At 38.0% G+C, this 13,299-nt stretch overlaps 1 protein-coding gene across 2 annotated transcripts in view; it reads right to left on the reverse strand.

Moving 5' to 3' along the window:
* Window positions 1–13,299, reverse strand: part of Smarcad1 (SWI/SNF-related, matrix-associated actin-dependent regulator of chromatin, subfamily a, containing DEAD/H box 1) — a 58,319-nt gene that overhangs the window by 21,307 nt on the left and 23,713 nt on the right. For both annotated transcript variants that reach the window (XM_042701687.1, XM_042701688.1), the window contains exons 6-9: window positions 11,050–11,150; window positions 7,371–7,472; window positions 5,634–5,715; window positions 2,502–2,893 (exon numbers count right to left, since the gene is read on the reverse strand). In XM_042701687.1, the coding sequence (XP_042557621.1) occupies window positions 2,502–2,893; window positions 5,634–5,715; window positions 7,371–7,472; window positions 11,050–11,150 (677 nt within the window). The remainder of the gene's footprint in view (window positions 1–2,501; window positions 2,894–5,633; window positions 5,716–7,370; window positions 7,473–11,049; window positions 11,151–13,299) is intronic.

Genomic DNA, 13,299 nt, shown 5'->3' on the forward strand with positions numbered 1-13,299 from the left:
TTTTACAATAAAATATCAATGACTTTTTACAACTTTGTGATTACAATGTCAAAGAAGCTCCATTTTAGCAAAAATCATAATTAAAATTTATTCACTTGATTTATGAGTTGAGCATGCATTTTTAAAATAAGTATTTATTAATTTTATAGTTATGTCAAATTCTGTTAAGAATCCTATAATCTTCAAGATTAGTAATAATTTTAAGAATAATTTTAAGAATAATTTAGTAATAATTTTAAGAAAGAATTATCTAGGTATTAAGCAAGCTGTCCTGAATACTTAACACTTCACAATTTTAATTGAAGCCTGACTAATACCTAAAACTTCAAGTAAACATTCTTGGAATTTTGCAGCAAAAACAAAACAAAACACAACAACAACAAAGGTGGGCTTTCGTTTTTCTACTGTGTCCTTTCAAAGTTGTTTAGAGATCCACTATCAAACCTTATGGATTAACAGGAAAAGAGTAAATTACATTACCTTTTAACCAAAATGTATATACTGATTTCTCCCTCGGTAACTTTAAGATACTAAATTACTCTACAACCTAGTCACAATCACACTTCTTATTGAAAAGTAGAAGGTATTTAAAGCTTACGTATATTCACTTGTCAAACTATTAATCTGTAAAATATTATTTGCCTACTTTGCTCAGGACAGCAAAGCATAGTATTCAATGAGCTCAAGTACAAAGTCTACTTTTAAGTTTATTTTACTGCGTGGAACATTCAACATTAGTAGTTAGTTAGAACAAATAACACAGTCTTTATGATGAACTTTTGAAAGGGATAAGGAGTTAGGAGGTTTAAGCAAGAAATGCATAATCTCCAAATTCATGTCAAGACTAATTTAAACGATGCCAATTAATTAGTGGAGGAAAGGTGTTTTCTACATGTTAAGTTGCTGAATATTTTTTAAAACATCTGGCACATGCAACCTCTGGTAAATTTGTTTAATTCACTTTTACTGTAGGATAGGGCAAGTAGTTACAGCGACTATAGATAATTGCATTCCTTATTAAATAAATGAGAACCCTAACATGCCCAAGCAACCCAGCTCTGTAATAACATAGGAGCTCACTGAAGATTAAAAGAAAAAAGAAAAGTAAGAAAAGAAGAACCAGAAAGCCCTTCAGCAAATATTTTAACAAATAAATCACTCAGGCAAAGCCAAACAAGTTTTGAAAGGGCCTGCTTTCTTGACAGATGGTCTCTGGAAAAGCAAGGGCTTCAGGCAAAACAAATGGCTTCACTGTTTTATGTTGGTTTTTTTTAAGTTGCGAAGTACTAGTAACGTTTTTGCATTTTTCAAATATTTTAATTTTAAAATGCTTTTAACAACCTCATATGGGGACCATCCTGTTATCACGTTAGGATACTTCACAAGGGCAGTGATGCTCATTTAGATTTGTTACATCTACAAATTAATCACAAATGGATCTTCCTAAGAGGCTAAAACTTGCAAAAAATTTTTATTAAGCACCAAGAGTCACTTCATCTTCTAAAGGTATAAAAGATCATTTACACTGCTATGAATCTATGAATGCAAGGCCTATATGCAATTCAATCTACAAAATGTACATTCTCACAAAACTTGGAGCAAAATCTAACAAAGTAATTCTTGTGTTTCCCTGTAGGAGCAAGATTTGATGACAGTTGACATTATAAAACTCACAATGCAGCTTGGATAAGACTGTTTACAGGAAGTCAAATTCCACAGAATGATCATGCAAAGGGTACTTACCAGTGTTGTGCCCTCCTTCCACCTAACGCAGGAATTCTATCCTTCACAAACTTTTCTATCTTTCCAATTAAAATTGCTGCAGCCTGCTTCACTTCATAAAATGGCTGCGTTGTTCAACCAAGAAAAACATATAGTCTGAGCTGACACTTTTAGAAGAAAAAGAAAATAAACAATTGCTTCTCTGGTGGTGAAGCATAAAATACTTAGCCTGGCATTTTGAAGCATGGAGCTCCCCTGGACGTTGCTATTGCTCTTCTAGCAGTTATAGTGAAACTTCTGCCACATTCTTGCTCTCTGCATGGTGCCTCAGCACTAACAGATCAGAACAGGCTAGCAAACTCCTTCCTAATGTAAGCTCTAATTTCCTCTCTGCAGTGAGATGAACCAAGTTTCTATGCAAAAGAATGACTGACAGTATTCCCAGCCAATCAGCTTGGGTTTTTTCAGGAAAATCACCCCTTAATTCATTCAAAATTAGGTCATATGACACTATTTGAAATACTATTGGCTTACAATGAAAGTAATGTTTGACTCTACACAGGATAAGGCCACCCATCTATGCTTCTCTGGGCTGAAGACAACTTGACTATAAACGGTACTGTATTACACACACACACACACACACACACACACACACACACACACACACACACACACACACACACACACACACACACACACACACACACACACACACACACACACACACACACACACACACACACACACACACACGAGATAAAAGAATGTAGCCTCACCAGAGCTTCCCAACTGTTAAAGGGCCGGAGTTCTGTTATCTTCTGAGCCTTTTTCTGAGAGCACTGAGGAATCAGGGTAAGTTCTCCCACGGAAGCATCCTGCAGGAAGTGGAGAATTTTCCCTCTGTAGCCATCCTCCACCACTTCTTCACCGCTACTGTAGTCTCCGTCCAGGGAACTACCCACGTCCGAGCCTGAATCATACTCAGAGTCCTCAGCCACCTTCTTAGGATTAAATACATTTTTTTTGCGTTTTTTGTTAAAACCATTCTGTGGTTTTGTGGAAGTTTTCTGTTTCAGTTTTGTTTTAGCTGCATTTTTAGGAAAGTTTTGACCCCTTGAAGAAACTTCTTTTCCATTTGGAATCTCTCTTTGTGAAGCATATTGACTATCTGTATACAAAGGAAAACAACAACAACAAAAAACCCCAGCAAATTAGCAAAACACAATATACAAACAAGAAGACATATTGTTAGCATTTACATATTCCTTTTAAACACACAAAAAAACCTGAACCACAATTTAATGTTAAGTACACTTTGGCTCACACCTGTACTCCTAGCTACTCAGGAGGCTGAGATCTGAGGATCGTGGTTCAAAGCCAGCCTGGGCAGGAAAGTCTGTAAGACTCTTATCTCCAATTAACCACCAGAAAACTGGAAGTGGCACTGTGGCTCAAGTGATAGAGGGCTAGCTTTAAGCTGAAGAGCTGAGGGGCAGAGCCCAGGCCCAGAGTTCAAGCCCCATAACCGACCAAAAAAAAAAAAACCCACAATATGAGGCTGGGTGGCTTAGTGGTAGAGTGCTTGCCTAGCATGCATGAAGCCCTGGGTTCAATTCCTCAGGACCTTAGGACTGGCACACACACACACAGAAAGAAACACAACTATATAATAAGTTAAAACAGTTTCAAACTAGGTGGTAACTTCTTTTTTAAAATGAATAAAGTATAAACACCCATTTTTCTAAGGAAAGTCCTGGGAGTATAAATGGCAGTTGCACATACGTGTCTGCCTTAGATGCTACATAGGAACCCGACCCCTCAAATGCCAACACTGACAGGTAGAGCAAAACAGTGATCACAGTATTTGTTAATTTTTCCCATTATTATCTTTACTCTTCTAATTCATTACTTAAACAAATTTATTGGAATATACTATCAAAAAGCGCATTACTATACAGACTCATCTATCATTTTTCATTGAACTGTAAGTTGCTTATGAATGAGTGCAGTTATTTTATATACCAGTAAGAAAACATACCACTTAATATTGGTCCTTTGTAAATGTGGGATCCAAATCTACATAATCAACCATATATGAAAAATGTAATAAAACCTTAAATTTCAGGTATTAGGAGTGTGGTTCATGTTGTAGAGGTCTTACTTAAGAAGTGTAAGGTCTTGACTTCAATACCCAGTACTGCAAAACTAGTTTGAACATGGACAGATGTTTTTCCTTTTCATTGCTACCTACATAATATAATCAAGCAACTATATAGCATTTACACTACATTAGGTATAGTAAGTACATAGAGGATTAAAGTGACTGGGCAGATGTGCACAGGTGACATATTAAAATATATTTCTTTCTGTATGTGTGTGCCAGTTCTGGGGCTTGAATTGAGGGCCTCACTATCTCCCTTATGTTCATTTGAGGCCAGAACTCTTCCACTTGAGCTACATCTTCACTTCTGGCTTTTTGCTGGAGGTAAGCTTCAGATTTTTCTGATCAAGCTGGCTACGAACTCCAGTCCTAAGATCTCAGCCTCTTGAGCAGCTAGTACAGGCATGAGCTACTGGTGCCCAGCCCTAGCACACTATTTTTCAGCAGGGGCAGATTTTGTTCAGTGGAGGTCCTGAACTAATCCCCCTCAAATACTGAGCATGACTATACTTAGAGTGGTGTTTTCATACTAATTGTAAATCTCACTCTTGTGCCCGTGTAAAAAACATATGCAAAACAAATTGGGTAAGGTATTCATTAAAATCTTCCCATTTATAAGTGAGTTTCCAGAATTACTATGGACTCAGAAAGGTGATCTTGGTTTCCTCACCTCCTCCTGCCTTTCCCCCAAGTCTCTGTGCAACCATATTGGTGGTACAGAATTCCATAAGAGTTCATAAAAAAAAAAAAGTTAAAACCACCCTGCTGAAGTTATAAAGTTGGCTATGCAATTCTGAACTACTAAGTCTACCCAATTGTGAGAGTTGTTATTAAAGAAATGTGATTGTATCTCATTCATGCTCTCTCTCCTCTACCATTTAGTAGAGGTCAGTGTTCTGCTATGGTGGAGAACGTATGCCCTGTGGGCCTTTTAGGCCTGGAGAATCCCTTGGTGCATGACTGGACAGATACTCTCAACTGCTGCACTTGGTCAATCTGCCTGCACTAAAAACCTTGTATGGCCCTCACGCGTTGCTAGAAATTTCCAAATGGCCACTGGCAGAAAAAGGTTCTTGACTCCTGCATGGGTTTAGCAACTTTCTACCATGCTGAGGATACCTGTGAGTTTTTGATGCCAGTACTTTCCAAATTCATGCAAGTTAAGACCAAAACATCCACATTATAATGAGATTAAGATACTAGTTATAATCAGATACTAGTTATAAGATCCAGCCTAACTGGTAACTGCTAAAATGTAAAAACTGTTCCTTTTAGATTGAATTCAATATGACACTTCAAAAGTAGTCTTCACTATCCTAGAAACTTGTGTGAAAAGGAGATTTACTTATTGTATTGCTTTATACTCTCATAAAAACATTGAAAATGGGCTGGGAAGGTGGCTCAGTGGTAGAGTGCTTGCTTTGCAGGCATGAGGCCCTGGTTTGATTCCTCAGCACCATATAAGCAGAAAAAGCTGGAAGTGGCGCTGTGGCTCAAGTGGTAGAGTGCTAGCCTTGAGCTGAAAAGCTGAGGGACAGCACCCAGGTCCATAGTTCAGGCCAGGACTGACCAAAAAAAAAAAAAAAAATTGAAAACATTCAAGAATTGGATCATTTAAAATCTATTATACCATTACTTCCAAAATAATTTAAAATTCTATTCTTTAATAGATAGTAAGTTCTTTATTTTCTCATGCTCTGAAATACAGAATGTAATGGGAAGCACATGTTTTCTGTAACAGAATTACCTTGGTCTTCTGCAAACACTTTTAGAGACTCTAAAGCTTCTGAGTACATCCACTCATGTTCCTTGAGCACATCTCTTAGCTCCTAAAAATAAATCATTCATCTTTCTGTTAAAAATCTTAAATGAGCAACTTCTAGAAAGGATTTATGCTTGTTTAAAACTTAATCACCTGAAAACGTAGAGAATTCATATCATTATTTTACACTTGTTTTATGCTGCTTTACAAATGCTTTCTGTGTAATTTCACTTCTGCAAATATACAACAGTCTTCATAGGGAAGCAAGCTTGACTTTTTGTATTTCTAGCTCTCCCTACGAAGTATTCGGAACACTGGAGAATCAAAAAATGTTTGCTCAATTAAGAAACAAAACTGCCAACTGCAAAACATAGTTTCGTTTCAACATACATGAAGAACTAGTATAGCATCAAGATCTTATTATATCCAGCTTATCAGAATTCAGCAGATGAATTTCCTGAATACATAATGGAATAAATCAATGCAAGTCTAAATAGATTCTAAATATTAAATTAGCCTGGAAATGGTGGCTCAAGCCTAAAATTCCAGCTACTTGGGAGGCAGAGATCAGGAAGACTAAGGTTTGGAATTATCCGAGACAAAAAAGTAGCAAGAACCCATCTCAAAAAAAAAAAAAGTGGGCCAGATAGCTAGCTAATTCATGAGGCTGAGATCTGAGGATCACAGTTCAAAGCCAGTTTGGGCAGAAATGTCCATGAGACTCATCTTCAATTAACCATCAGAAAATTGGAAGTGGTGCTATGGCTGAAAGTGGTGTAGTACTGCCCTGAGAAAAGAGCTTAGGAACAGCACCGAGGCCCTAAGTTCGACCCTCTCCCACACCCTTGCCGACAAAAATGCAAAAAACTTGATAGTACAAAACTGTCATCCTATCTAGACAAGGGCACAGGTCAAGATCCATCATGGGTAAAAAGCATGAGACACTATTAAAAAAATAACCTAAAGCAAAAAGGGATCAAGTGGTTCATTGCTTGCTATGCAAGCACAAAATCCTGAGTTCAAGCCCCTCTATTACCAAAATACACACTTATACGATGAAAAAGAGACCTTTTCAGCACTAGTATCAGTCTTTAATGATTTAGAAAGTTTTCTTTCATATTGCCTGCAAAGTAGGACAAAGTTTATGATACTAAGACTTTATTACAATATTACACTTCACAATTCTTCTAAGAAATCTCAAAAATGAGAAAATGAAAGAAAGTATGAGCTATTTGATAGAGAAGGGTGGCAGATGCCTATTGTTAATTATTCTTTTACAGTACTGGGGTATAAATCCAGAGCCTCACACTTGCTATCCTTCAATCTTTTCCTCCCAAATAGCTGGAATTACAGGGGCGTGCTGCCATTCCCAGCCTTAAAGGATGGTTTCGATTACCTGCTCACACCCATGTTCCATTTGCTTGGTTTGGTGGTATTTGGGGATTGAACCCAGGGCCTCATGAAACTGTGCAAGAGCTTTATCACACCTCCAGCTAAGTTCACAAATTCTCCTATGGTTATGTTTGTTATGGTTTTGGTTCTAATGCTGATATAAGAAATTAGTAAATAAGGTAAACAATGTAAAAAATTAACAAGCACTATAAAATACTTTATATAATATAAAACAGGAGGGTATTTAATTGGAACATGGTGAAATTGTAAAGACTATTTGTCATACAAACAGTTAACAGGTATCCAGTGTCTTTCTGCACCACCACTCACCTGCTTATCAAAATTGGGAAATTCCTTCTGCAGTTTCAGTACAATACTTTCCTGCTTTTCCCAGTTACTACTGGATTCTGCCGACTCACTGGATTCCTCTCCCTAACACAGGGAGGGAGGGGATTTAAAAAAAAAAAGAACCAATTATGGTATTAAGGCAATTACATTTGATTTAAAATTCACTGTATTTGGTAAAGAGAATCCATGTCTTTCTTTCAATTCATGTGAACACTGATAAATGATTTTTTTTAAACCAATGCTAATTAAAGATCACTGAAAGAAGTTGACCATTCATTTATTTGCTCAAACTTTATTCACATATTACTCAAAATGAGAGAAAAATGATTTTGGTGGAAAGGTCATTAGGGTAAGCTAGAAACTCTTAGATGTCTACCTTTTACACTTCTTTAAATCCAGTTGATTCTCCTAAATCAGTACATCCTGATTGGAATTTTACTTAATGCCTGTAATCCTACCTACTAACGACACTGAGATCTGAGGATCTCAGTTTGAAGCCAGACCAGGAAGAAAAGTCTGTGAGACTCAAGTGTGAGCCACATTTGTGCTGTGCCTCAAGTGGTAGAGTGCTAGCAGTAAGCAAAAGAAGCTCAGGACAGTGCCCAGGCCCTGACTTCAAATACCAAAACTAGCACAAAAAAAACCAACCAAACAAAAAAATTCCTCAAAGAAGCAAATTCTCCAATATCAAGAATCAACTCAATTTTCCACTCATATAACACAAACACTCTTAGGCTTCCAGTGACAATGGCTCTAATCTAAATCTCTTCTAAAATTCAGTATCCATTTTAGGATTCTTATCTTCAATAAGGAAAGGTAACATCACAAATGTTTACACAATAAGTTATCAATATTATAGGTAATCAAGGGGCTGTACAGCTGCACAGAGGAGGGGTTTTGTGTGTGTGTGTGTGTGTGTTTTTTGATTGTTTGCTTAAAGACAAGGTCTTACTATATTGCCTAGGCGAGCCTCAAACTTCTGATCCGCCTACCTTGGCCTCCCAAGTGCTAGAACAGAGATAGTTTTTGGAGACAAAAAAAAAAAAAATTTAAAGTTGAGATTTTGTTCTGGAGGCTTTGGGCTATTGTTGTTACAGTAATCTTCTGTAACATAGAAGCAAAACTATCAATGCAACATGGCAATAATCCACATATTTTTGCTATACCTGAAGTGAACCCCAAGGCTGGCATTAACAATTCCTTTTACAAGGCTCACAGTTTGGTGAGTGATGTTACTATTGGCTTCAGAATCAAGTTGCACTTGGCACTGGTGCTAAATAATGTATTATGCTATCTTTTGGAACTTTAAATCCCGGAGGATGTTTTCTGTCTTTGAGATTTAGGTTCTTTGAGACATACATTTATAATAGATACTTGTTCCATCAAAACCAAGAGCTTAAGTTCAATCCGCAGCTGCCAGGTTGCCTTTGTGCCACTGGCAGGAGGTTCTTCAGTAGCATTTTCATCCCCCTAACTGTAGGATGCATAGGAAAGTGTAACACTACTTGAAATCTCTGCAGCAGCTGTACTGGCACTAAGAGTTCCTGCAAGGATACAGTGATTGCCATTGCTGGCCTTTGTGAACAGAGATCTAAGTAAAAACGTTCTTCCTAATTTTTTCATTCCTTGGTTTAGAATCCAAATGCTTAATGATAATCTTTTCCCTTTCTTCTATTTCTTTGTTTTGTTTTGATTGAGACAGGATCTTGGTATATATTCCAGGATGCCCTTGATCTCAACATCTCCCTGCATCAGCTCTTAAGTGCTAGAATACAGTTGTGCACTACCATGCCTAGTGGACTTTTGTTTTTTTTTGTTTGTTTTTTTGTTTTGGTTTGGTTTTTGGTTTTTTTTTGGGTCTGGTCGTGGTCCTGAACTCTGGGCCTGGGCGCTGTCCCTCAGCTCTTCAGCTGAAGGCTAGCGCTCTGCCACTTGAGCCACAGCACCACTTCCAGCTTTTTACTTTTTGCTTATGTGGTGCTGAGGAATCGAACCCAGGGCCTCAGGCATGCAAGGCAAGCGCTCTACCACTGAGCTACCTTCCCGGCCCTGGACTTTTGTTTTTTAATTTGCCTCTTTTTGAGGTACTAGAGATTGAAACCATGGCCTGGTATAAGCGTTCTATCTCTACACTACATCCGCGGCCCTCCTGTATTTCTCTATGCTTTGTTCTTAATGACTCAGAGCACTTGAATCTGGTCCAGTTTTATTTTCGTGGCCTTACCTCTGATGGTCCACAAAGAGATTCCTTTGTATCTATTGACTGGGATCTACCACACATTCTCATTTCTATTTTCTTTTTATAAAAGTCTCTTAACAACTGAGGCGGCGACTCATGCCTATAAATAAATCCTAGCTATTCAAGAGGCTAAGATCTGAGGATCATGGTTCACAGCCAGCCTAGGCAGGCAAGTTTGTGAGTCTCTCATCTCATTCTTCTCCAATTAGCCACCAAAAGGCGAGAAGTGGAGCTGTGATTCAAGTGGTAGAGCACTAACCTTGAGCAAAGGAGGTCAAGGACAGAACCAAGACCCTGAGTTCATGCCTCAGAAATCCCCTCTCTCCAGTCTCTTAATACTTAAACTAAACTTCCTTCTACAAGCAGTACATGGTATTTTTGAACCAGAATGCTTATAGGGGTGATGAATGAGTGGGATTTTTTCTTTTCTTTTTTTTTTTTTTGTTTGGGGGGGGAGGGGGTCCGGTCGTGGGGCCTGAACTCTGGGCCTGGGCGCTGTCCCTCAGCTCTTCCGCTCAAAGCTAGCGCTCTACCACTTGAGCCACAGCGCCACTTCCGGCTTTTTTCTTTTTGCTTTTGTGGTGGTGAGGAATCTAACCCAGGGCCTCCGGCATGCAAGGCAAGCGCTCTACCACTGAGCCACCTTCCCAGCCCTTTTTTTTCTTTTATCAGAGAAAAGTTCACAGATGTGAAGCAACAAACATAATCTCATATGGCAATACACATGCTAAAATGAAGCATCCAAATAGTCACTTAAAGTATGTTTAGTATACTTTATGTGATTTGGTTCAGTTGGATACAGGTTTGTATTTTTCATTCATAAATCTATACACAAAACAAAGTTATGCATAAACACTACATTGGGACCTAGTATATCTACAAAGCCTTGGATTTATTTCTGGCCCCCAAAAAAGAAAGCAAAACAAAACAAACAACCCAAAATCAAAATACAGAATGGATCTATGTGAAATAACTACTGGCTTGAATTTAATAGATCTTAACAGAAGCAGGATGATTGATCATGGGACAGCAAGTACTCATTAGACTTGAATATGAAGCAGTTATTTTCAAATAACAGGTTCAAGAAAAAGAAATAGATCATGTGTGCAGGTATTTCACCTTCATAGCTTCTACCTCATTGCTGCCCCTTCTTCAACCTGGTCTATAGCACCATGTTAAACTCTTATGGCAAAAACAAATAAAATAAACTCTTATGGCCAAATAAAGAGCAAAACCCTGCCAACTCAGTTCAAAGATTTGTATAACTGTCAGAATGACAGAAAAGTGAATAGAAGTGGCAATCATAATTCTACTGAAGAGACTTGAAACAAAGACTTACTCACTGAAAATCAGATTTTCAAATCTGATTTTCACAAATTCAACACACTCTCACCTGGACACTGCAATTCAAATGCCACTTACATGATCCAGTCTTGACTTTTTGGAAGACGAATCTTCATTATATTCATCATCATCGTACGGCTCTGAAGATGATGACAATTTTCTTTTCCTGGGCCCACCACCTTTCAAAAGAAAGAAGCATACTCAAACTTACTCAGAAATAGTAGAAATCAACTGACTGAAAAACAAAGATTAAAATGTATTATAGTCAACGACAGTTCTCTTACTATCAGGCTTATTCTTTCTTCTACACATGACAAGACAGAAGAAAAAACGAATGTCCTCTGCAGTTTTCCCAAACAGAAAACATTGTTGTGGTGTAGGTTAAACCTCTACGTATTAATGCTAAAAATACTATCCTGCCAAGGCTGGAGGCACAGCTCACATGGTAGGGGTCTTGTCTAAAAAGTACAAGGCCCTAACTTCAAACTCTTGTACAAGGCGGAAAAATCAGAAAAATTATCTTCATAAATTAATAAGTCATTATATAAAGTACAGGCTGTGCTCAGTAGGAAAAAAAAAAAAAAGCTGAGCTCTGTCAAATGTAAATTACGTGAAGATGACCACTGACACCAAACAAAACCTTGTCTCCTATCTCTCAGGCTTACTATTTCACTTACTTTCATAGTAACCAGAAAGGTAACAATTTTATTTTACAAATGCAAAGGAACAGAGATATAGAGAACTTGATTAGTGCTTTTAATGTAAAATCCAACAAATATGAAAGTTTACCAATAATTGGAAATCTGCATATTCTGCCATGACTGAAAACAACAAATTTCAACCACATGACCTTATGAAGCTATTTACATTGTAAACCAGTGATTGATTATCTTAACTACTTTCAGAGCAAATTCTTTAAGCATATGTCTATGCTAATAGGAAAGCATTGCTGAGGCCTGAAAAGATTTATGATTTCAGCATTAATTTGACAACAATTCTGTGAAGTTATGCAATATTCAAAATAAGTACATGTATCATAGCTTTTAGGTATAGTGTTAGCTTAAAATTTTCCTAACAGCTGTTATGTCATTATGCTTTCAAAGTATAGTAACCATGTTAAGTATAAATTCTCTTTTTCTTTCTTTTTTTTTTTTATTTTTTTTTTGGGGGGGGTGGGGGAGTGGAGGCCCATACTAGGGTTTTGAACTCATGGCTTAACCTCTTTGACCAGGCTGGTATTCTACAACTTGAGCCACATGTCCACCTGTGGCTTTTTTACTGGTTAACTCAAGGTAAGAGTCACTCAGATTTGTTTATCTGGGCTGGCTTCTAATCTTTATCTGGAGTAAATAGGATCACAGGCATGAACTCCAAGCATTCAGCTAGTATGAATTCTTTTTTTGGGGGGGTGGGAGGACTTGAACTCTGGGCCTGGGCGCTGTCCCTCAGCTCTTCAACTCAATGCTAGTGTTCTATTACTTGAGCCACAGCAACACTTTGGCTTTTACTGTTTATATGGTGCTAAGGAATCGAACCCAGGGCCTCATGCATGCAAGGCAAGCACTCTACCACTGAGCTACCTTCCCAGCCCATTGAATTCTTAAATGTTTCTTCCTGGTTGATTTTGAATAGTCCATGTGCCCATAATGAAATGTGTACTGTGCTTCCACCAATTATTTCCAGTATTTACTTTTAAAAAGGGGGAGGAGAGGCTGGGAAGGTGGCTCAGTGGTAGAGTGCTTGCCTTGCAGGCATAAGGCCCTGGGTTCGATTCTTCAGCACCACATACACAGAAAAAGCTGGAAGTGGGTGCTATGGCTCAAGTGATAGAGTGCTAGCCTTGAGCTGAAGAGCTCAGAACAGTACCCAGGACCAGAGTTCAAGCTCCACGACCAGCAAAAAAAAAAATAAAAGAAAGAAAAAAGGGGGGAATACAATCAACAATCATCATATGTATATTTGCTAATTAAATGAGCACTGTTAGTAATATTTTAAATTTTAAAAGTTGCAAAATAGATCATTTGTTCCATGTGACTCAGACATGCTTAATTCTTTCTTTTCTTTTCTTTTTGTTGGTCGTGGGCCTGAACTCTAGATCTAGGCGCTGTCCCTCAGCTCTTCAGCTCAAGGCTAGCACTCTACCATTTGAGCCACAGCACCACATCCGGCTTTTTCTGCTTATGTGGTGCTGATGAATTGAACCCAGGGCCTCATGCATGCAAGGCAAGCATTCTACTACTGAGAGCCACCTTCCTAGGCCCACCAAATTCATATTTTACCTTCCCAAATAAAAGTAAAAACTTCAGATTTTTTTTCTTTTCGGTCTTT

This window comes from Dipodomys spectabilis, unplaced genomic scaffold (assembly GCF_019054845.1).
Source record: "Dipodomys spectabilis isolate Male_0828 unplaced genomic scaffold, ASM1905484v1 ptg000297l, whole genome shotgun sequence".
NCBI lineage: Eukaryota > Metazoa > Chordata > Mammalia > Rodentia > Heteromyidae > Dipodomys > Dipodomys spectabilis.